The following is a 24,806-nucleotide window of genomic DNA, read 5'->3' as shown; positions in this document are numbered from 1 at the left end:
TGAAATGATTTGGGGATTTTGGTGCTTTCCTCAAATTTTTGTCAACCTTATGAGATAATATTTATTTTGTTTTCTAGATACTGAGTCACTTGTGCAAAGTTTCACATCTGTTGTTGACAGCACATTTATATGTCACTAAATTTTCTATCTTGGTGTCTGACTCATCATTGTGTTCCCCGGTGTAAACAGATTTTTTATAATGGAGTTACAAAGGCATAAGAAAGAGGTGACATAGCATAGACAAACTCTGGCTAGTGTAAAATTTTCCTCTGTGAGCATCCATGCAGAGTGAGTGAGAATATATACAAATAGTGTTAATCATTTTATAAGCTATGTAAGTAGGTATGCTTTAGGCACAAAACTCCTCTTTAATTGGTACAGACATATTGTCTTATAGGCAACTGGCAGCAGTCCTTCCCTTTACAAAGACTAGTTACCTGGTTATTTTCCAAGGTGGGAAACACCGTGTTGGGCATACAAACACCATAATGCCATATCTATATTCCCTGGGAAACCAAACAGTAACACTGGAGTGGTGAAGTGAACGTAATCCTAAAAACATGCTTTTGCCTTTATATCATGCCATTCGCAATCTTTTCCAGCTGGTGACGTGAGGCCCTCACGCTGAGCATATTGCTTGTACTGTGTAGTAGGCAGAGTGTCTGACCATCAGTCCTGGGCCTCTTTTAGAAATGCAGAAGTACTGAGGTGGTGCTAACATGGGGAACAGCACAGTGGACTGGGCTGCAGGGGTAACATGGTGCCGTGTGAGGGAGGCTGGAAATGTGGGAAAGGCCAGGAAGTTGTGAGACCATTGCTGTTCATGGTCTTTTGCAGTACATCCTTTGTGTCCCCACAGCAGCAGCACAGGGCAGCTCTGGCTGTGGAAATGCACCTGCAGTCATGTGTCAGGTAACTCATCCATGGGAAGTCAAGTAGAAGTCAGCTGTGCAGATGCCTTATGGCAATGGGATCAATTTGTTAGATGCAATGAGTTGCAGTGTTTTTGTTGCTTTTACTACTTTAATGTGCTTTCCTAATAAGCACTTGGTTTATATTCCTGGTACATCTCTTTAGTCAAGTAATTAGTGCTGCAAGTTGTTAAAAGAAAAGGGAGTCAAAGTTTTACCACTAGCTGATGGACTTTGGTTCCTGTGTGTCTAAGTTCTGAACATCTGCCAAATTAGGCAAACAATTATCTAATACAACTGCAGTGAGAGTCAGTTTAATCACAGTGGAACATACATTCCATTTCCTTTCTAATAGAATATAATATTTGCATTTATGAGTTATGAAAAGTACAAGCAAATAGCAGTATGAAAACCTTGTGAATCATAATTTCATTAGCTTCTGCAGTTTTCAAAGTGATTTTTTGCCATTGAGTTCAGCCAAGCCAAGATTTTACTCCAGACTCTGGGGATTTTGTACACTTAACCCAATGGAATGGGTTTTTAAGTTACCCTATGGAGGTTTTAAAATTATTAGGAAATATTTTGGAAATTCTGTGCTTCACCTGGTTTGGGAGTGAGTAACAGGGGGGCACTGAAACATTTGTTATGACAGACTGTCTTTGATATCCTACTTTATTGCTTGTTTTTTTCCACTTTGTCTTCTTTTTCCTTTAATAGGACACCTGAAATATGTTAGAGAGACCGAGTTTCTCTCCCTTGGTCAAGTTTATGCTTTGTCTTTCTTGCTTCAAGCTATATACAAAGAGTAGAGAGAAAAGATAAAAATTTTAGGAAAAAGTCATGGAAATAATAGAGTATCATGAGATTTGTTTTTTAAGAAAAGTATTGAAGTCATTCTAATTTATGAAAAAAGCAGGAGGCTATGATCTTTTGTGCCTGCAGGAGAAACAGAAATGTGATTTTTAGATACAGCCAGTCTAGCAGTTGGGTTTGTATCATTTGACCAGCTTAGATTTTCAGTGTTGTGTTCATTTCAGCTGTTGGAGTTATGGCAGAATTTGTCCATCAGCATTGACAGAGATTCATCCATTTAGAATTTATGAAGAAGGGGGTTCTTTTTCCTGCTGAAAATTTCATTACTTTCCCATGTCAAGAAGTATTGACCGCAAGAATATTGATATAATTCCAAGTAAATGACTGTTACTTTTCTTAATCTCAACAGTTTTGTTGCTTTAAACGTAATATCCCATCTTATATAATGTGTTCCCTTTCAAACATGAACAGTTTTTGCTTTTTTATTTGTCACATTTTCTGAATTTCATCTGATACATAGGGGCAAAAGTTACTTCTCCCATATATATCTGCATTCTGGGCATCAAAGTACATGAGAAGATGCTCTGTGGCAGGTATTTGTCTCCAACTTCTGAAACAGAAATCTAAATAGTTGAAAGAATATTAGTCTAACGTTTTACTCTAGCCTTTAATTACCACTCCATCTGCTGATAAACACATTATTGTAGCAGACATGATGATTATTTAAGGAAAATATTTTTAAATCCTCATTTTTTTTAGTGTTTGCAGCCAAAATATTATGGCATTATATATTGCTACCCAGGAATCTGCCCAGGTGTAAAAGCAGAAGTCACTTGCTTTCACTTACTGCAAATTAACTAAAAAAATCCTCCGAAGAACCACAGATGGCAATTAGTGAAATGCTTTCTTCTTTGTTGTTTTTCTCACTTTCAGTAGTCTGTGACTGTGTAATTAACAATGAAGAAGAAAAGTAAATGCTTGAGTTGGTTTTGATTTGTACTGTAGACAAAAAAGTTATGTCTGAGAGAACAAGTTATAACTCTATCAGGATTGGTTTAAAACAATTTTAAAAAATAGCACAGAGGATGGAGCTTCTGTATCACTGAAAGAGAATGTCAGATCCATCCATTGTAATTGAAATTGCAGGGAACAATCATCAGTGGGATTGAATGGCCATCCATTGGTTGATTCAATTCTTGAAGTGAAGACCCATGCACTGCAATTAGTCATGGCTTCAAGCCCATCTCACCATAGGATAAACTAAGCAAATATGCAAGTTTTTAAAACTAGTGACAGTATTTTCAGTCATTCACATTTTGGTGAGAAGCTCAAGGGAAAGTCTGTGTATCTGAGACTCAGCCTCACTGCACACATTGCATGCCCTCTTCTTATCTGCACATGCCATCAAAAACTGCTTTTCTTTCTAAAGAAGCTGAAGTTCATGTTTCCTGTCTTCACTTCTTTTCAAGGCATGAGCCACACACCATCTGTGCATATTCCATTGAAAGGCTCTCATTTCTATCTGTCAAGCTAAAACAAAGCATCCCTTCCTTTTAGCAGTACAGTATTGCTTGTTGACACTCAGTGGGATTCATCCTGGAAGGCAGGAGAAAGTTTTGTCAGAAAAGGAGAAATTTTAGAATGTGTGCAAAGAACTCAAAAGTGTCCATTGCCCATGAAGAGATAGTTAACTTTCTATTAAGCGTAAATGTGGCAACTTCCTCCATCTTGTTACTTTAAATTGGCAAGACCAAGCTTGCATTGATGGAACTGTTCACTCGTTCCACAGCGGGAAATGTTAGCAATCATTTCTTAATTATTGGTGTCAATATTGCATTTTATCTAGTATGCTAAACACAGCACTTCATCTGTGGATGTGCATGTGCTGTGCCTCTGCTTTGAAGTGAAATCTTGTTCTGTTCTGTATTTTGTGTACGAAGCTGTAATTATCCCTTGCAATGTTCCAGTTAGTTTACCTGCACATAAATAGTAGGGAGGAGAAGCTTAAAATGTGAATAATGTGAGATTGTTGATTTCTAGCAAATTACGCCTGTATCAAATGTGAGAAGAGAAAAAAACGGGAGCAGGAAAGTTGAATGTTATTTTCAGGTAGAATCATGTCTACCTAGAAGCTGTCTTAGGTTTCTATGAGCTGCTAGCAGACTTTCACTATGTCTGTTTAATGATGATGGAAAATGTTTGGAGACCTGAAGATGTGACAGTTCCTGATGTGATTTAGTTCAATTTATTGAATTTTGGCTTGGATAAAATCATCCTTTATTGAGAAAATGGCAATGAAATATAAACTGTCAATGACTATTTAACTATAACTTCTTCAGAGAGCTTTATTCTATCCTCTGGGAAATAGAAGAATAAAATAAATTATATGATATGAGATTGATGTGATATGATATCATATGATATTAAAGACCTTCTTGCACATTTCAGGATAAGTTCTTGTTAATCTTTGTAGTCAATTTCTTGTCTTAGAAATACATTGATAAAGCATGAAACTCAAAGCTGCTCATGAATAAAGTTTGGCTGAATAAGATTCCGAGAGACTTTAGTCTTGGGTTTATGTTTAGAAGTGAGTAATCTGCCATACTTGAAAAAAGGGTTGATTTAGCTGAACTGCCATCATATGAAGCAAAGGTGGATGGAATCTAAGCTGAACAAGTGTGTCTCAAAGGAGACTATTTGTGTAATGTTCTTCCCCCTCCTCCTGAATTGCCTGGACTTCTGTCAGTGGAGTGCCTAAAGAAAAATAAAACAGGCAAGCAAGCTAACCTAACCTTTATCTTGGATTTGGGAAAAGAAAGGAAACAGCAAGGGGATGGAATATTAAAATAAAAAAATCAATTACCTGATTGTCCAGTGGCCTTTGAGATGGAAGCAGCAATATTGCACTCCTGGTTCCCCTGCACCAGTAGCCACAGGAGAGACCAGGACAGCAGGAAAAGGCGAAGTGAGGACACAGAAGAAAAACACTGTCCCAGGTTTCCAGCAGTAACATTGCTGATGTTACCTTGCTTTCACAGAGCGTTCTGGCTCACTGCTATAGCCATGGAAAGATTACAAAGCTGAGGCATGATGGCATGCATGGACCTGTCCATTTACACACCTAAGTACAGCTGGAAAAGAGCTGGAGATAAAAGTAAGCTTTTAAAGTCAGATGTGTAGTATCTGTTTCTGCTACTTTCTGTGGTAATGGAAAGAATGAAAAAAAAAAAAAAAAAAGCCCTGTTAGATGTGAGGAAGATAGTAAGGTAGTAACTTGGCAGATGTCAGCTTCTTATCTTTCACAAGAGGAGAGAAGAGAGCAGAGGAAGGTGCAGAGGTGACTGCTTTGCTGTGCCTCTGCACCTCTCTGTGTGCCCCCTATCCTGAGTGCCTTCATTTTAGGAAGGGTGAAAACTCACATGTACTTCCAGAAGCAATAAAATAACTTTTAGACTTCTGATACATTGGCTGTAGTTTTTTGGAATTGACAAAGACTGCTTGAGATAGTGTTTTATCAGCGTTTGCAACCTGCTCTGAGAGCTGTTCCTGCTGGGCTGTTGTTTCTACTCTGTTGCATCCCCCTGGGTTTCTCAGCCTCTGCCTATGTTCTCCTATATGCAGTTGCCCGTAGCAACACCCATTTGAAAAGGCCCCCGGAGCTGTCCTCTCCCCCGGAGGAGAACAGTGCCAGCAGCAGCACTGGCAGAGCTCAGCTCCCTGGGCCTCCCCTGGTAAGCGGGACTGAAGGAAACAAACCTCCAGAAAACCACAGTTTCCTGGAATGAGAGGGCAGCATATCCAACACCAAAAGCATTTGATGAATTCCTTACCTACTCGGAGCTGTTCTGGTGGAAATACACTGTCCCTGATGTCAGGGTCAGTGCTGCACCCCATTGTCCCAAACTCCTTCCACATCCAGAACCACCTCCTCTCTCACATCTGCCTGCTTCTTGTGGGATTGTGCAATTAGCTGGATCAAGGCTGAACTGGTTAAAAATACTCTGACAAAAGCTTCCTTTTTAAACGAGAAGAGAATAGGTTTAGATTAGGTATTAGGAAGAAATTCTTTACTGTGAGGGTGGTGAAGCACTGTAAGAGGTTGCCCAGAGATTGTGGATGCTCCATCCCAGGAAGTGTTCAAGGCCAGGTTGGATGAGGCTCTGAGTAACTCAGTTTAGTGAAAGATGTCCCTGGCCGTGGGGAGTGGATTGGAATGAGGTAGCCTTTAAGGTCCCTTCCAACCCAAGTCATTCTATGATTTTTAACTTCTGCTTTAGATCAATGGGGGCTGCAGCTGCACTGGCACAAGAAAGCCAGTGCCAGGGTCAAGTGGGCAAGAGCTGCTTCTGCTGCCATTGCGACTGAGGTAAATCCTTATCAAATTTCAGTGTAAATTGAGAAAGCTATGGGTTTTTATCAGCGTAGCTGGCAACTTCTGCATTTATGTGGTGATGCTGGCATAACTGCAGCAATGGGGCTCAAGCAGAACTTGGTTGGTGGGATCCACTTACAGTGAGATCCGCTGGAGTTCTGCATTCAAATTTGCCATCACCTAAAAGGATATTTGGTATAAGGTCCCCAGTGGTGATACAGAGCCAGTATCACTCAAGTCTGTTCCCAGAGATTCAAATCCCAGTCTCTTTCAATATTGTTGTTGGGATGTTTGGACTCAGATCTGCACTCTACATCAGGTCATTTATCCTCACTCCAGGCTCCCTCCGCATTCTCTTTCTTTTCTTCCTTCATCCCCAACATATTCTTTTTCTTGTGAAACCATAGATCTGTAGCTTTTGACCCATCAAATTACACAAATTCCATTTAACCAAATAGCAAAACTGTGACAGCAATTAACAAGGCCCTATGTGGCAAGGTCTCTTATCAAGAACTGCTGAAGTTGGTACATTGTTACTAAGAATAGTGGTGCAGGTCAAAACTGAGTATTGAAGCTTTAAAATCCTCAAGCCTGCCCCACATAAATGGTAATAATGCCTTCATTTTCTTATTTGGTGTGCATTACCCTTAATTTATCTTAATAGGAGGGAGTTATTACTGTTCTTACAGCTATTCTCATGACCAAATACAAATTAGAAAAGAAGTGTGTTTGGCAGATCTGTAATAAACGTGGTGAAATAGAAGTATATTATAGCTTCTCAAACTGAATGTGAATTCCCATTAGTCATGTAAAGCTTGGGTTTTAGAGAGACTTTGAAAATATGTACCAGGTGTGTAAGTCTTGGAAGAGAAGCTTATGGAAACAGTAGTGGGAACCTAGATTTTCCTTAGCCAATGCAGTGGGTATAAAAGCTTACTCCAAGATACCTTCCTACTCAAAGCAGTGAATCCATGGTTTAAGGTTTTAAATTTGTTCAGCCTGTCAAATTGTTTGTGTGCCTGACCCAGGTCCCAGGGATCAGTACAGGAAGCACCATATGCTTTGGCTCACTCCAAAGAGAACACTGCTGCAAAGGGTTGTTTAAAACGGGGAATGCAGAAGTTTTAAAATTTCATATTCACATTTTACAAGCCAAAGCAGTAAAGCATGTTAAGCATGTTTCATTTTTAAAGACATCTGCCCTCTCAGTTGATACCATTGTGTTGAGGAAGACCTGATCCTTGAGCAGACTGTGTTGGCATGTGCTTACTCCTACAGCACTGGAATAAATCTGTCATTTCCTCACACCTGCTCACATCAGTGCATTGTGACTATGCTGAATGGGCTGTAAAGCAAATGGTGTCTTTGCCTGAATCATCAGAGATTTCTTCAGACACAATGGTTCCAAGGTAAAAATGGCGAAGTCTTAAACTGAAATTGTGAATGTTTTGTAGAAAGACAAGAGTGGAAGAACTGCACATCCTCTTCCCCACAAGCTCCAAGGCCTCAGCTGTGGCAAGACATGTAGGAGGTAATCTACAGAGCACTGTGTGTTTTCACAATTGAGTTGGGAATAAAAACTGAAATACATGGAAATCATGATTATTTTGTGTTGAAGAGAAATACGTACCCAAATAATGTATGGTGAAAATACAGTAATTTGCCATTCAAACTATATATTTATAGCCACAGAATCTCATTTTCAAATTTAAATTGACATGCAGTAAAGTAAATCTGGTTTGCTAATATCCCTTAATAATTTTATGAGAACAGTTTGCTTCTCATATCAAAACTTGTTTAGGATGAGATACCCAAAATTCAACCATGTGCATGATGTCAGTTAGCCCAGCCTCCCTCATGTCTGTGATTTTTATTGTGTTAGTAAGTATGTCATGCTTAATCTCTATGAAATGCTGGAAGCTGATTAATGAGATGTTTCTAAGAAGTTTCATAGTAGCTATTTTCTAATATACATGCTTTATTAGATAATGAAACAAGGTAAAAAAGATTTTCTGAGTTTGAATTTTTGCTGAAGAATACAATAAAAATATGAAAGGAGAGGATGAGAGGGAGGAAGCACAGAATGTGCAGCACAGTTGGAATAACATGCAAATCCTAAGAAGAGCAAGCAGGGAAACAGGGTTCCTATAAAAACTAAAAAAATTCCCAGCAAAGCCAGATTAATGGTCCCCTTAGTCCCCTAGCCATTCCAGCAGCAGCAGGAGGTGATGCCATTTGGGGATGTAAGCCTGGTGGACCTTTTGTCCAACAGCAGGTCTTTTTCAAGACAGGTTGACTAGACTTGGAAATGGAAATTTTTATGACTTTCAATAAGCTCACCTGCTCAGCAAAGATCTAAGCAAACAGGATAATCTACAGGCTGCACCCATACCAGGATTTGGGAAGGAGGTGAAGGTATTGTTAGGCCTTCTGCACTGCCAAATACTTTGTGGAGTATGTGGTAATGACTCACAGATGGTTAAGCAGCTGGACCAGTTCCTGAGGTACTTCTTGAATTCATGGGTCAGGGTTTTTGTAAGTTATGTCTTCAGAAGAAGGTGTGCTAAGACATTTTCAGCTTTAAACATTATGTTGTCAGTTGTGAGTCTTGTGGATGACTCTTGAAATGGATGTTGTAAAGCTCCTGATATTGAAAACTGCAGATTAGAGGATCGAAGGAAGAGAACATGAATTGGTTATAACCTGCACATGAAACAGCTGCCATTGTTATCCAAAGACTATATTAAGTATATATTATATCAAATACATTCAGATCTTCTGTCTGGTGACACCTTATCATCAGTGTTATATGGGCAATAACAGATCTTACACAAGAGAAAACTTTTTTGAGGTGGCAGGGCGTCCTAATATCCTCATCTGTCAGTGCATGTTCATAAAGATGGATGGGGTTTAATTTGCTATTCACTCATCAAAACATCTTCTTTCCCTGAACTATGCTCGACCAGAATAGTCATTAAATGTTCAAACGAGGATGGATTTTATGTTTGATTTTGCACTAGATTCTCTAAAATGCCTTTTAATCATGGACAGCATTGGATTCTTTATTTCTTAACCAGAAGGATTTATCATTTCATAGAATCACTGAATGGTTTGGGTTGGAAATTACCTTAGTGTGATCAGCTAGTTCCAATCTCCCTGCCATGGGCAGGGACAGTGTTCACTAGACCAGGTTGCTCAAAGCCCCATCCAGCCTGGCCCTGAACACTTCCAGGAATGGGGAGTTCTCAACTTCTCTGGGCAGCCTGTCCAGTGTCTCACCACCCTTATAATAAAGCATTTCTTCCTAATATCTAATACAAACCTGCTGTCCTTTAGTTTGAGACCTTTCCTCCATGTCCTATCCCTATATTCCCTTTTAAAAAGTCCCTCTCCAGCTTTCTTGTAAAGCCCCTTTAGGTACTGGGAGGTGCTGTAAGGTCTCCCCAGAACCTTCTCTTCTCCAGGCTGAACCACCCCAACTCTCTCATCCTGTCTTCACAGAAGAGGTGCTCCAGCCCTGTGATCAGCTTAATGGCTCTCCTCTGAGCTCATTCCATCAGGTCCATGTCTTTCTTGTGTGGGGACCACAGAGCTGGACACAGCAGTCCAGGTGGGGTTTCACAAGAGCAGAGAGGCAAAAGCACCTTCCTCAGCCTGCTGGTTAGGCTGATGTTGATGCAGCCCAGATCTGGTTGCCTTTCTGGACTGCAAGTACACATCATTGGGTCACGTTGAGCTTTTCATCCACAAACACCACGAGGTCATTCTCCCCAGGGTTAATCTCGATCCATTCTCTGCCCAGGCTGTATTTGTGCTTGGGATCCTCCTGACCTGTGTGCAGGATGTTGCACTGGGCCTTGTTGAACTTCATGAAATTTGCACAGACCCACCTCTAAAGGGGTCATTAGAATTATCTAAAGCTTGTCAATTCTAGTTCTTCTGTTAGGAGAACTATTAGCAATGCATTTTGAAAAAGTTAAATCATTAAGCCATAAACATGTCAAGATTATATAAAAACACGTTTTAGTAAGCCTGGACACACATCTGGTAAAGAATGCTATTGTTACATTTGTAAGCAAAACATCACTCTTGAGACTACAAAATAGCAGGTGGCTGGTTTTGGGTTTGTTCCTAGTTTTTCTTTAATCATTTTTACAAAACATTCATTGTGACACTTTGAAAGCAAAATTTTATTCAAAGTCAAGCTTTAAAATCACATCTTTAAATGTATATAAGATGTATCTATACACATATATATACACACACTTATAAATACACTGAGGAAAAAGTACTTTAGCCAATTTTTATTTTATAGAAGGCTAGAAAGGAAAGGACAGTGGAGGGTTTTGTCAAATCCAGTATGTGTGATACAGTGGAGGGTTTTGTCAAATCCAGTATGTGTGATACAGATTTTCCTGTGTTCCCAAAGATCCTGGAAGGCAGCAACACGGCACGCAGCAGAATATGACATGACCAGGTCAACTATAGTTTTCATTAAAGTATCAGCACCTGAGGAGCTCTAATAATCTTAATGAAGCCAAGTACCTTGAAATAATTACTAGCTAATTTTTTGGTCCTTCTGTTATTTCACAAAATACTTTTGTATTAGACCAGTTAGTTTGGTCATTCAACATTCTAATGGTAATATATGCTTAAGTAATATTATACACCTGACAACAGTCTGGTGTGTTTTTGTTTTTATGGGTTTTTCCTATATTTTGCACTTGAGAGAGTTTGGCAGCTGTGGTCTGCCTATGCTGCTGAAACAGGGTTACTTTTTCTCTGTCTACATCATTCTTCATCATATGTCTTGAGAGTTTTTTGAAAGCTCCACATAAAAGCATAATCTTTTCCTCTTCATTTAAAACTCCTTTGGAGAATGTGACTTATTTCTCTACTTGTTAAAAAAGTTGCTGTGACTTTGAAAGCATTAATTTCTTCAGCTCCTGGCTGGGCCATTTTTTCTGTATAGTTCAAAAACCTTTCTTTCACAAGTCTGATAGACTCCATCTCTTCAAGTACTTGACTAACAGGCTTTTTATTTTAGAAGAGAATCCTTTGTGGCACAGGGTTTTGTACCTATTTTTCAGCATGTACATTATATGCTGTATCAAAGCACTATTGCCTTTTCATGTATGGCAAACTGTTTTGGACTTAGCTTCCAGGAAGCCATTACAGAGAGACAAAAGATGGCACAGAGTCCTTTTAATGCAGAAGGGACTTGATAAATGGCCTCAAAACTTTCAGATTTTTTTTTTCACACAGTTAGCCACTGGACACTTAGAGTCCTAAGAAATCCTATTATTTAATTATGTGCTTCTTTTCCAAAGCAAAGTAAGCTGTTCAGCTGGGGAAGAAGTACTGTGAACTATGAGGTTGGAAACCTTTAAACCTATTACAGGTGGCATCTTCAAAACTTGTAGAAAGAACCCGGACTTTGTCATTTTTTCACGGGTTTTAAAATTTACTTTTTATTACTTCTGAACTTGCTTTTTCTAAAAGTAGATTGTATTTGGAGTAAATTGGGCATTTTTTCCTCCTCTGGAAGAAGGCTCAATGAATTAAACAGGCAATATTGCTATTTTTTTGGATAAACTTATTTAGTAAAAGCTTTGTCAGCTTCACTGTTTTCATAAGCAGAGTATGAAAAACAAGTTAAATTTAGTTATTTAACTGATCAGCATTAAGAGTATCAAGTAAGCCATGCCACATGTGTGAAAAGGGTATTTACAAAGCTGAACATTGTACATAAGCTGCCAACCACTGAACCTTCCTGCTTCCAGGTTTAACAGCTTCCCAAAATCTGGGAAAAGCCATCTTGCAAAATAATCTGTAATTTCTGGGATGATTCTTGTGATAAATTTCTCTTTGTGCATTTTAAAATGTGTTTCCTTTTTTAAACATTTAACTGTTTGAAAAGACAGGCCTTTCTGAGGTCCCTGTTCGTTAGCATGAAGGACAGGACATGGCCTTCAGGCGTCAAGAAAATCAACAGCCCGTGGCATTGCACTCCAGTGCATGTAACCTCTTCAAAGTTCAGCCAGGCATTTCACTCACAAAGTTTTTAGTCTTATATTTTTCAGGCTTATCATTTCCATTCAGGGGTTGTCATCAGAGAAGAGCTCACTTTCCCTGGAGGCTCTCAAATATTTTGTTGGAAATAGTAGCTACAGATACCTCTGGGCAGAGATGAGAGCTCCTCTAGAATGGCTCACACTCCCAACAACAATGCAGTGATTGCTCACCAAAAAATGCTGTTAATTCAGTTAACTCACTTGCATAGGAAGATCTCATAAAGCAGAGAGAAAGTAAAAAATTTATTTATTAAAATAAATAATTTAAATACAGATGTCAAAAGGTATTTTGGGCAATTTAACCTTTAATCAAAAGTATTTCAGAAACAGTTTCACAATTTTACCTCTGAAAGGATTCACTGCAATTTTATCTTTGCATATATGAACATTTCTGTTTCCAGACATCATTAAAGTATGATTTTTTATTTCCACAAATCTATAAATATCTGACTGGAAAGCCAGAGATTCCTGTTATCCTTTAGATGAATTCCCATCTGACTGGGCACATACCATGCAAGGGAGGCCCTGCTGAGCAGGGGAGCTGGACTGACCAACTTCCAGAGGTCCCTTCAAGTCTTAGCCACTGTTTGATTTTGGGATGCCCATAGTACATCACTTGTTCAGTTATATCAGAAAATGCCTAGCTCTGTAGCTTCTAACTACTCCTTAACATCTTGCTATAATCTCATTCAGCTCTCCCCGCCTCTGCATGCCCGTCTTGTCCTTGTTTAACTGTTTGCGTGGGTAACGCCAGTGCTGAGGCTCTGAATGTGCCTGATGCACAGAGAGCAGGACTGATCATCACCCAGATAGGTGAGAAGAGATTCAGCCCTTGAAATAGGTATTGTGTTGGGGGTGTTTTTACATTTGCAATGGCACAACACTTTGACAGCAAGCCAAAGTTACTGTGGAGGATTTGGAGTAGCAGAGTGTTGAACCTCTCTGTGATATCTTACAAATGAGTCCTGTTTTACATAAATGTTTGGACCTGTTAAAATCATGTGAGTTTCACTGATCACTGAGTTTATGCTTGTCTTACAGACATTTACCACTAGAGCTGTCACTAAAAGAGCATCTCTAGCCTCACAGGAAGGGATATATACATTAGATTTAGGGCATCCATGAACCAGAGACTTTGCAAGTCCTTTTACATTTTTTAAAAGCCAGACATTTCAAAACAAAGGTACACACCTTGCGGTTGTGTGGATAGAAGCCAGTGCAAGGTTTCAGTCATGTCTTACTCTTTTCACTGAGCCAAAATTCACTGTGCTTTCTACTGTTGTCACATCTCTTTGATTTCTTTTCCATCATTATGGTATCTTAAGTTTGTCTTGACATTTTTGTACCTGGTGCCAAAAATGTCTTTTTTGGTAAGTGATACAGTCTTTGGAGATTCTATCACTTATTCGGATTGAGCAGCCTGGTGTTGACAAGGGGATGGATGAGATGATCTTAGAAAGCCCCTTCCATCCTAGACTATTCTGTAATTCTATGATTGCTTGAGCAACTAAGATTTTTTTCTCCAAGTGTCCATCCATCAGTGTCCCTCACCCCAGAATAAATGTTTGCTTTCAAAATGTAAAAAAAAAAGAGAAATGGCCTTTGGCCCCCCTTCGTAACTCCTGGCTTTGAAACACAGATTAACAGATAAGAAATTCAGAGTTACTAAAACCAAAGTTGAAGTTTATCATCATATGTTCATCTCAACCACTCTCAGATTTGTCATTTCTCCATCACCAGCTGTCCAGTAATGAACATTTACTGAAATCTCTGATAATGTTGTCTGTCGTGATCTGCCAGGTTTTTAAATTTAATTACAATAATAATAGTTGCTTCTGCTTTCGTATGGATTATTTCAAAATCCTTATTACACACAATACCAATAGCCTTTTCTGTATGGTGTGACTTCATGGGCTTTGCTTCATATTGGTAGTCCCTGCAGCACCTGCTTGAGTGCCATGATTTTTTTTCCTTTATTCTTAGCTTTTTGGGGCTTTCTGTCAGTCTCCAAGAAACTAAAGCAGTATCTGTACTGTCTTTTATGCCATGGTCTTTTGATCTGTCGTTTAGATTGATATATCCAAATATCAGTCCAACCTAATTTTCTGGGTGAGGTTTTTGTTTCCTGGGAAGTAGCGATGCTGAGGCCCTTGGCATGTGGTGGTCCTGGTAGCAGTGGCTACCAAACTTCCTCTCTGACATCCAGATAATAGGTTGAAATTGGTTAGGAAAATGTAATCACACACAAACACACCTGCACTATATTGTTTTTTCAGCTTACCAAAAAAAAGTTCTTATCTGTGTCCTTACTGTCTGTAATATTGCAGATATTTTTTTACTTACTTTACTTTTTTGAGCTTAATACTCACAGCTGAGATATTTTTGCTTTAGTTGAATCACAAGTGACAGTGTTGCTTAAAACTGGTATATAAAGCCAGGGAGGAACTTTAATTTTATAAAATCCCCTCCACTGAGATGCCCCTAACAGTATGTCCTCAAGCTCAGGTGACCAAGACAATTCAGGCAAACACCACCCTGAGGGTGCCAAAAAGCCTGGCCTTATTTCCCATAGTTTTACCCCTAAATGAGAAGACAAGCTAAAGCTTTATTCCACAGAAAAGCTGTATATGCCAGCAATGAAGTAACAATAAGCAAATTTAAACTAACCTTTGAAAATTCTTAAAATACAGGCAGCTTTTTTTAAAAAAGGCAGATTTTAGAATAGATGAACTTATAGCTTAATGAGTACACAGTATTATGTTCCTATTCTATGGTGGTTGGGGTTATTATGTTTACACAGACTTGAATGACTGTAAACAAACCCTTGAAACAGTGTTAATTAGATTCATGATTCAGATAAACTGCTATCCAGTCGAGATGATTATGGTTTGAAGTTACTGCTATTTTTTAGTAAGGTGGACTGTTCACCAGAAAAGAAATGTTTATATTCAACAAAAAGGAAGATTTCTATATATATGTATGTGTACTGGACTCATGTAATTTTGTATATTTTTCAGTTTTTCATATATATATACAAATCTTGTCCACAGAACTACCACTTGTCAGTATTACTGTATCCATACCAAGGCAGACACTGTTAAGCACATTTGAGCACAGGATTTCAGGTTGTCTTGGAGCCAGGCACATGGAGGTACAAGTGCCTTTTCATACAACATCCTAAAAAGTAAATGTGATTGAACATTAAATACAAAAAATTTATTTAATATTCAATGTATATTAGTTAATTAGATAAATCTTTATATGCTTTAAGGCTAAATAAAAACCTTTAAATGAGTGTTCAATAAGTTGTGAAGTTTGAAAATAGTAATAAGGTATTTCAAAACTGAACTTTGTTCTACCCCTATAGTAACACAAAAGTTTTATAGAGGTACAAATCTTTCTAGGGGTGATGAGAAGACACTAAGCCTAGCACCTCCAGCATCAAAAAACTACATAAAAATTATAAACATAAACCCGAAGGTTGGTATAAAACATTCATACATTGAATTTATATCACACAGCAGATATAATAAGGCTGTGCATATTTCTTATAGAAGACCTGGTGTGAACTTTAAATAAAATATAACCTTAATTGTCTAAAACAGAATGACAAAGTTTTTGTAAATTATCTTACATGAAAATTTTGCAATAATGAAAATTACAGTCGTGTATTCCTGAAGGACTACACAGACTTGAGGTGTCAAAGACCCCTCAAGATGTCTATTAAAACTGATTTTTTAATGACATTGTTCATTTAAAGTTATCCCTTTAGCATTCCTTATACTTATGTCTTTTAGATTCATTAACATTGGAAGCTTTTCTTAAGGTATATTTCTGTTCAAGGCAGAACATGCCTTTCCATATGTGAAGTGAGAGAAGGGCAGTAACAGGCATCCAGCTCTCCAGACAGGCTTTAACAATGGCTCTCTGTCAGCTGAACTTAGCTGTGTTAAATAGAGACATTGCTTCACACACCAACACAAAACTAGTTTTTCTTAAACAAATCAGTGAAAGCCCAAGGTTTTGCTACTTCTAACCTTGAAGTCTCATTCACACTCTTGGTGTGACATTAACCTATATCTGTGTCACAGCATTGGGTTTACAGAAGCCTTTTCTCAGAGGGCAAGAAATCTTTACACCCAACCTCTAACACAAGTCTTCTGTCCCAGTGAGGGCACAGAACAAGCACAGCATCCATGCAATCCTCAAATCACTATCTACAACCAGCCCTTCAGCCTCAGTGAGACAGTGTCAAGAGTACTGTCTGTCAGGTGTGATGAATCTCCAAACAAGTTTGAGAAGGAAAAAGATCCCATTTATGCGTTGTTTCATCAAGACATCCTACACTGTTAGTTCCAGCATCTGTGTTTGTCCTTTTGGAATGGACTGAACCCTGCCAGGAGGTCTGCAGAAGGTTACATCCCTCTCATCCTGCCTGTTCATGACATAGCAGGTGCACACTGCACAGATGGAAGCAGCAGTAGCAGCACTCAGGGGAAGTCCCAGGTCACCAAGCAGCTGAGCACTCATCATAGCAGTCTGCAGTTATGACTCAGCTCAAATAGCCCTAGAGACATTTCCAGGTTTTACAGCTGTGAAGTGGGCTGGATATGCTGGGCAGGAGGTGCAGAGGTTGCTTGGGCAGACAAATCCAGAAAGAGAAGAGCAGAGAGCACCCAGGAATGCTGTTACAGCCATCTATCCCTGCCTCCCCAGGCAAGCTGAGCCTTTCCCCACCACTTAGCCATCTGCACATGAAAACAGCATTGGCAATTAAATAAATTATACCACACCCCAGACTGTGCCAATATTATATTCCTTTGTCAAATGATTGTTGCATTAAGGGAAAGTTTAGTGGCTAGTTCATTCTCTTTTCCTTATAAGATGTTGAAATTATGAATGATGATGTTGAAATGCATGAATGTATATCTCACCAGACAGCTGCATAATTCAGATGCTGATCTTCCACTGATGGGAAATCAGAGGCGTCTGCGTGCATGTGTGTGTGTGTGTGTGCTTTTCTGCATAGACTTAGCAAAACCAATGACACTGAAGATATTTTTCATATCAGAAATTGGACCTAAGTGCAGGTTTGTCACCTCAGGTAGCTGTGACCGTGCCTGCTTCCATTGACGTGTCTTCTCATGCAGTGGAAATCTTCACAGAAATTAGCCTTTTTTTTCTCTTTCTGGAAAGTAGGACTTAATGTCTTTTCCTTCTGGAGCAGGACACTTTTACAAGCTTGCTGACATAGCAGTGTCATGAAGGCAGCAATGTGACAAGATTTGAGAGTCCTTTAGCTGTTCCTACAAGAGTCTACAGGTGAGAATTACTCCAACAGAAGTAGTTTTGTTAGGAGTATGTATCCTGCTCGGAGAGCACCAGAGGAAGCTACCATGCCAGAAGTGAATTTTGCCAAAATATTGGTGTCTGCACACTGTTGGAACAGTGAGAAGAACAGGACATTTTCTCAAGGAAGTCTTTGAAGTACAGCTTCTGTTAAGAGTTTTTTCTGTCTCTTTTAGAAGCACAAAACATCCTTATGTAGATAGTTCAGTATAGAATGTGTCTGAAAAAAGGAGGGTTGGCATCTTTGCACGTATCTAAGACTTCTGTACTTGTCTTTATTGGTTACTATTTTCTTGTTTTTTTTCACTGCAGTTGAAAGTCTTTGTCCTGTTTAGTTTGGTTGACACCTATCATGAACCTCAATTATTATCCATTGTCTCTTTCACTGGAAATTCATCATTTGCCCAGTAAGTGTCTAAACCGAAATGACAGAGAAAAAGAAATAAATATAAAATACATTAGGAATACACAACATCACAAAGAGCTCTCATTGTAGGCTAAACTGGCATGCTGTTTTGTGTTGATATTTATATTTCTAACAACACATGACTCATTGTTGCTACCGTCTTCCACTTGCCTTCTACCTACTTCCTCTTTATGGGAAGGGAAGGAGCAGTGAACTGGACAGATTCAGAAAGGAAGTGAGACCGCTCAGAAAAGAGAGGTATTTTTCAGAACAATAGAAAGACCCAATTGCATGATCTAAAATCAACTGTGAAATCTATGTCTTTCCCAGTCTCCCTACACACGTCCTGTATGGGGCACCCCAGGCTTCATTCATGAGGGATTAGGGCTGATGAACTATTTCTCATACTTTTTCATGGCATCAGGTGCACCAGGAAATGAAAACTGAAGTTTTAATTAATATAACCTGTGAATGTCAGGACATCCAGAACTAAAACACAAAATGCCAAACTGTGTGTCACGAAGCAGAGGGAGATGAGCGTGGGTAATGACCCATGAGAAACATTTACAATAGTCGGTAGCACTGGAGCAGTTTGCAGCAGAAAAGATGAAATTACCTAATATTGGCCTGGAATATGCAGTTGATGCCTGTTTCCTCTTGTTAGATTTCAATATAATCTTTTTACTGTTAGATTGAGATTAATATTTGCTTGATGTAATTCACTGTTTGCTGTCAGAGGATGCTGCTTTAGGAGAACTTCCTGTTGGACCTTAGTCCTTTCTTATCAAACTGGCTATTGATGAGAATTACATACACTCACTTTTCTCCATTTATACCCAGCACTTGCTTCAAGAAATAATGAAGCACTCTTATATTATAGTGTCAATGTGATTTCCCTTTTTTGTTGGTTTTTTTATATAAGTGTATACTTTTGGAATATCCACAAAATATAACCTGAACACACAGGTGAATTTTAGAGTGCTTTGCAGTACCAGACTTCATAATAAAAATTTTGCTGCCAAAACAAAATCCAAAAATTTGTTTCCCCTAGGAGGCATGCAGTGTTTAGAAAAATTTTGCTGACTCTGCTTGAAGTTTGAATTTCTTCCAACTTCTAAAAAAGTAGATCTGCTACAGAGAAATTTGGAATTAATATTCACCAAAAAAACCCAGAATTCTTGTTTAAGCAATAGGTGAAAAAACCAAAACCACAATATTTGGAGGAAGACTGAAGTATAAGGAATGTACTTGCTCAGTTCAGCTGAATTTTAAGAAAGATCACACTAATTTATACAAGTCAATGGTCATGGGACACAGGCAAATCAGTATTATACTGATTTCAAAATAGGATCTTGAAAGTTTTACTAAGAATGCTGCCCTCATTGCTGGGCTGGTAAAGTTAGGATTTGTCATGCATTTCTATCAGTGGTGATAATCCTATGCCATATCTGCAGACATCTAACAAATCGATTGAAACACTTTTTAGTACCTTAAAAACATTCTATTGTCCCAAGCCAGAATGATCTGATTTCCACTTGATTAGCTATAATCTCAATTGCTACTTGAAACAGTGCTTTCAAGAAATGTCACTCAGCTTGTAAAATAAACTTAATCAGCATTCTCTCATATCATAAAATCACTGGCATTTTTTCCTGCAATTATGTCTTTTTTTTTTCTTCATCACAAGAAGCAGTTTTGTATTTTCAAATAGTCTCCAAGTGTCAGCTACTGCTTTTATTTACTGTTTTGTATGATTTCATCATTTCATTCTGCATTCGCTTCCCAATCTGCAATGTAACTAACTTCTTGTTCTTTCGCTGTTGTGCTCTATGGGCCTCACTGGTGCTCTAATTGCTCACTAAGTCATTTATTCATAGTCCGCCATAATTCCCTGGAATGCCTGTTGAGTGCCTTTGTAAAACCTTTGCCAGTGGGTCACAGAACAAACCTAGCAAGAAAATGTAGTCAGCTAAAGAAACGATGTGAGGAGTTCAGGCTCTGGCCATGATGCCAGCGGCGGGATCCTGAAAGGGACCTGTGGGAAGCAGCCCAAAGGCATAAAACTGCCGTGGGAGTGTGAGCCTTAACTGCATTTCTCTTTCCAGGGCATTTGCTTTATGCTGTAAGAGATGCCTGCCAGTCTCTAAACGCTGTTCACCCTGTGCCAGGAGCTCCCCATCTTTCCATCTCTGCCCAGCCTACAGCTGCTTCCCTTTTTCAAGGAATAGGGTGGGGCAGGGACATGGCAACCCCTCACTTCCCTCCCCACAGCTTCTGTGGGCAGATCTCACCAGCTGCAGAGATTCCTCTTGTCCATTGTTTTTTTTGTCTCTGTCCACAGGGTGGAGGTCATGACTTGCATATAAGCCAGCCTGCACCGAAAATAAGCATTAAAACTAGAATTATAGAGGGATCAAGACATGGAATGGAAAGGGAGGGTGGAAAGCAAGAGGAAATATTTGTGTCCCAAAGGCAACAAGAAAAAGTTCTTGTAGCGAAGAACATTTTGTCTGTCGTTTGTCACTTGTCACGTTGTTTAGCACACCAGAGAGCTGCAGTCCAGCCCTCTCTAGCACAGATATTTGATGAGGAGCCTGGAGCCTCCTGTAGGACCACTTGATGTTTGATTGTGGATGCAGGCAAAAGTGCAGTGATCCTGGAGAGCCCATGCTTAGAGCTGTTGTTAGTGGCACTCGAGCTGGAGGGATGCGGGTGAGGGCTGACACTTCACGTGTGAGGCAGGACCAGTGTTGGAGAGGAATCTGTGCTGGCAGCAGGTTGCCAGTGAAGGGAAGAGGGGTGCAGTTTGGCACTGTTGGAGATATGGTCTTTTCACATTGCTCTTATCTTGTCTTTGAAGTACAAGAGTATCATACTGACTGTATTTCCCTTTATTTCTCAGAGCCTAATGTCTTTATTTTATAATTGGCATCTCATAGTTATAAAGAGAAAGAAAAAAACCCAGTGTCTCCTGTGATTTTTCTGTCCTGTCAACAAAAATGTTTCTGTTTAGTTGGTCAGTTATGTAGTCCTTTCATAATCCTGGTGAAATACCAGCAAAGATTTGTCGTGTTACTCCAATTTGCTCAGTGATGTTCTGGACATATTTTTCTTCTTTAGTAACACCTTATTAAAGCAAGATTGTCTTATCAACAGCTTTAACCAAAACAAAATTACTATTTTCAGGCTTTAGGATGGGAAATATTTAACACTAGACTGAAGCACTTCTGCCCATGACAGGGCATTAGACCAGAGGACACTTTTGATGGCATCCACATGCAGACTTGAGCTGTGGAGTGGGACAGAGAGAAATAGAAAAACTTCCAACAGTGCTGATTTAGGAAGGGGTCGATAATGAGTGACAGACAGCCGAGTCAGATACAGGGCATCTTTAACTCCTGCTGGGACGCTGATGGGCCTGTCAGGGCCTATATCATCTGATGTGTGCTTCCAGCCTAGGCATCCACAGCCAGGCTGCAGTGGGTGCTGAGTGCTGGGTGATACGCCATCTGCACCAACACCAGGAGTCAAGTGAGCCTCAGAGAAATTTCACTTTGTGTTCCAAAGATTTGGTGCAGATGGATCTCTGGAAGGCAAAAGCCACCCCTGGGACAGAGCCATGGCGCAGAAAAGCGTCAGACAGAAGAAACCAGCTGTGACAACCCCAAAGCCTGGAAGCAGTAAAAAAGCACAAAGAGAGAAAGAGTGAACCTAGCAACCAAACCAAAATTCAGACCTCCTCTAAACTCTTTTCCTGTCCATGTGTTTTGTTCTGCTTTTTGTTTCATTCTAATTCTGGAGGAAATGCTGGCATGTGTTCCTTCCCCTTACAGCTCAGACATAGTCAAGCACAAGTGGGTAACATCCGAGGAGAATGTATTTTTTCTCAAAGCTGAGCTGTACCACAAGGATTTGCTACCAGTTCATTGGTCTTGCACGTGATGAAAAGTACAGCTTTATTTTTTTCACCTGTTCTTTTTTGTCTTCCAGGATTTGGTATGACCACCCCAGCCACCGTTGGAGGCAAAATTTTTCTGATATTTTACGGCCTTATAGGATGTGCAGGGACCATTTTGTTCTTTAACCTGTTCCTGGAGCGCTTGATCACTGTCATAGCTTACGTCATGAAGTCCTGCCACGAAAGACAGCTGAGGAGGAAAGGGGTTCTCCCTCACAACGGCCGGCGGGGCTCGGGGACCTCCGAGGTGGACAGCCTGGCGGGCTGGAAGCCCTCTGTGTACTATGTTATGCTGATTTTATGTGTAGCATCCCTCATCATTTCCTGCTGTGCCTCTGCGATGTACACACCAATTGAAGGGTGGAGTTACTTTGACTCACTTTACTTCTGCTTTGTGGCCTTCAGCACCATTGGTTTTGGGGATCTGGTCAGTAGCCAGAACGTCAGGTATGAGAGCCAAGGCCTTTACCGCTTTGGCAACTTTGTCTTCATACTCATGGGGGTGTGCTGCATCTATTCCTTATTTAATGTGATCTCTATTGTCATCAAGCAGTCCATAAACTGGATATTAAAGAAATTGGCCTGCAAGTGCTGCCACAGATGCCAAAGAAGATTATTTCGTTCACGGAGGAATGTGGTAATGCCAGGAAATGTGCGCAGCCGGAGAAACATCTCCATCGAGACTGACGTTGTCAATGAGAGTGACACAGACGGACGCCGTCTGTCAGGAGAGATGATCTCCATGAAAGACTTCCTGGCCTCCAATAAAGTCTCACTGGCCATTATGCAGAAACAGCTGTCAGAAACTGCTAATGGGTATCCAAGGCAAATGAGCTCTAATTCGAAGCAAAATGGATTCTCTGGTGGGGTTGGAGCCCTAGCAATTATGAATAACAGGCTGGCAGAGACAAGTGTGGATAGGTAAAATAGTGACAGTAGTAAAAATGAAACAGTGTGAACCTTTACAACAGGTATTGAAACAACGTGAATCAAGTGAAATAGCTAGGGAGAGAGCACCACCAGAGGGTGGGATGATTTGAAGAGCATACCTCCTAATGGAAGACCTCTTTACTTTTTTGGGGGCTGTCACTTAATGTTTTTGTACCAGTCCCGGCCTTCCTTCTTCTCCATCATTCTGCTCCTCAAGCAGGTTACTGCAGGAAGATTTTAATTTAGCCTTCAGATAAAATTTCCATGTCCTGTTCTTCTCCATTATGTGACACACAGATTTCAGGATAAGAAATCTGTGGGAAGAGAAGAAACCGAGTGTGTCTACTGAACACATTCTTAATTCAGAGATTGTTTGGAGCTTTCTGTCTTACTCCCATCTTGCCTGTTTCCTGGAAGTGATTTATCTGAGACCAAAAGATGAATCAGCCTTTGTGGTATTGCAGATCTAATTTAATGGAAAATAGTATGAAAGTTGGTAGGTATATTCTGGAGCTATTGTAATGTGAATGGGGAGAGAATTTTGCCTTTAGAATTTATTTAGTCTTTCCTATAAGAGGATACTGTCAAAAGTGATAGAATAAAAAATTATCTTACTTTTGTTTTCTTTTCTTCATTTGCAAAACATGATTTTTTTTCCCAAAGATACTTTTTCTTCTAGAATTGAATGACTCTGGCTTTCTGTTTCAAAAATGTCAAATTGAATTGAAAATTGACATACAGATGAGTGGTATGAATTATTCCACAATAGGAATCAAAGACTTTCCAAATTTCTGTTCATATTTGCCTCAATTGTGACTGAAGCATCAGCACTGTGTAATGCAACTAGTAACTGAGTTTACACAACAGGCTTTAGTATGCAATTAGATTGCCATGCCAGCTTCCAGAGTGTTATTATAAATGACTGTGATCACAAAATCACTTTGGCAATGTCCTTTTTCTCTTTTGTGTAACTCTGTCATTCTTCATCTGTTTCTCTGGGTTTCAGTGATAATAATGACAGGGTCTTGATTAGGGAAATAGAAAGTGTTTTAATTCCTTGTTTTTCTCAATGAAGTGCTCTGAGTGTTCATTATGACTAGAAAGGAAATTTCAATGAGAAGAATAATAACAGCAAGATGATCATGAAAACAGGAGAAGAAGTGATCCTTAATGACAGTGAAATCATCCTTTGTATTAAGTAGCTAGAGAAATAAGGGATTAAATTTACATAAAATCTAGCAAGAATTTAAGGAAGACTGGGCTGAATTCCTGATTCTCCTTTAAACATGCAGCACAGTAAAGCTAAACAATATATGAGAGCGTAAATAAGCAGAGCTGGTCACAAAGGACCCCATCCCCTGGAAAGAATAGTGTAGGCATCAGGACTAAATGTTTTCTCACAGCTGGAAAGCCTTTCAGAATACTGCTACATCATTATGTTGCTCTCTCATATAGAACAATGCAGATAGCCTCTTCAGTTGAATTTGTATTAGCAATTAATATCATAGCCTTTTTCTGGCCTAAAGTTCTTTTACTTAGGTTTGTTGTATTGTAGAATAACATTTCTGCACTCATTTTATCAATATTTGAATTTGAAAACAAAAGCTTGGAATCCTTTCCTATAGAGCACTAACCCCAGATATTCAACGAATGTACTTAACCAGTGAAAAATTGCAAGCTCTTTTGACACTATTTGGGGTAAAAATCCTGATATAAAGTCAAATCCTGCTCTTCTTAGCTAAAAGGAAAGCTTCAAGCTGAAGTCATCAGTCCAGTTTCTGATATCTGTCAACTCATTTGTGCAGCAATGGAATATTCTTAACAGTATTCCTTCATATTTGCATCCATGTACAATCTGAATCAGCTTCCAAACCCTAACTTCTGTAAGAAAAGCAGTTTTATTTGGTTTGGGGGGGCCAGAGTGGGTATGTATTAGCAAAAATTGCCACTAAGTTATTTCAGATGCAATTATAATACCCGTAAGATCTGATTG

The 24,806-nt window shown here is 39.4% G+C and overlaps 1 protein-coding gene across 1 annotated transcript in view; it reads left to right on the top strand.

Annotated features, from left to right (window-relative positions):
* KCNK13 (potassium two pore domain channel subfamily K member 13) overlaps window positions 1–23,551 on the top strand; it is a 49,125-nt gene extending 25,574 nt beyond the window's left edge. The window contains exon 2 of the mRNA XM_066321936.1: window positions 21,916–23,551. Within this exon, the coding sequence (XP_066178033.1) occupies window positions 21,916–22,808 (893 nt within the window). The 3' untranslated portion in view covers window positions 22,809–23,551. The remainder of the gene's footprint in view (window positions 1–21,915) is intronic.
* Window positions 23,552–24,806: the final 1,255 nt, after the last annotated feature.

This window comes from Sylvia atricapilla, chromosome 6, assembly GCF_009819655.1.
Source record: "Sylvia atricapilla isolate bSylAtr1 chromosome 6, bSylAtr1.pri, whole genome shotgun sequence".
Classification (NCBI taxonomy): domain Eukaryota; kingdom Metazoa; phylum Chordata; class Aves; order Passeriformes; family Sylviidae; genus Sylvia; species Sylvia atricapilla.
Note: the sequence above shows the minus strand (reverse complement) of the source record. Positions and strands in the feature narration are given on the sequence as shown.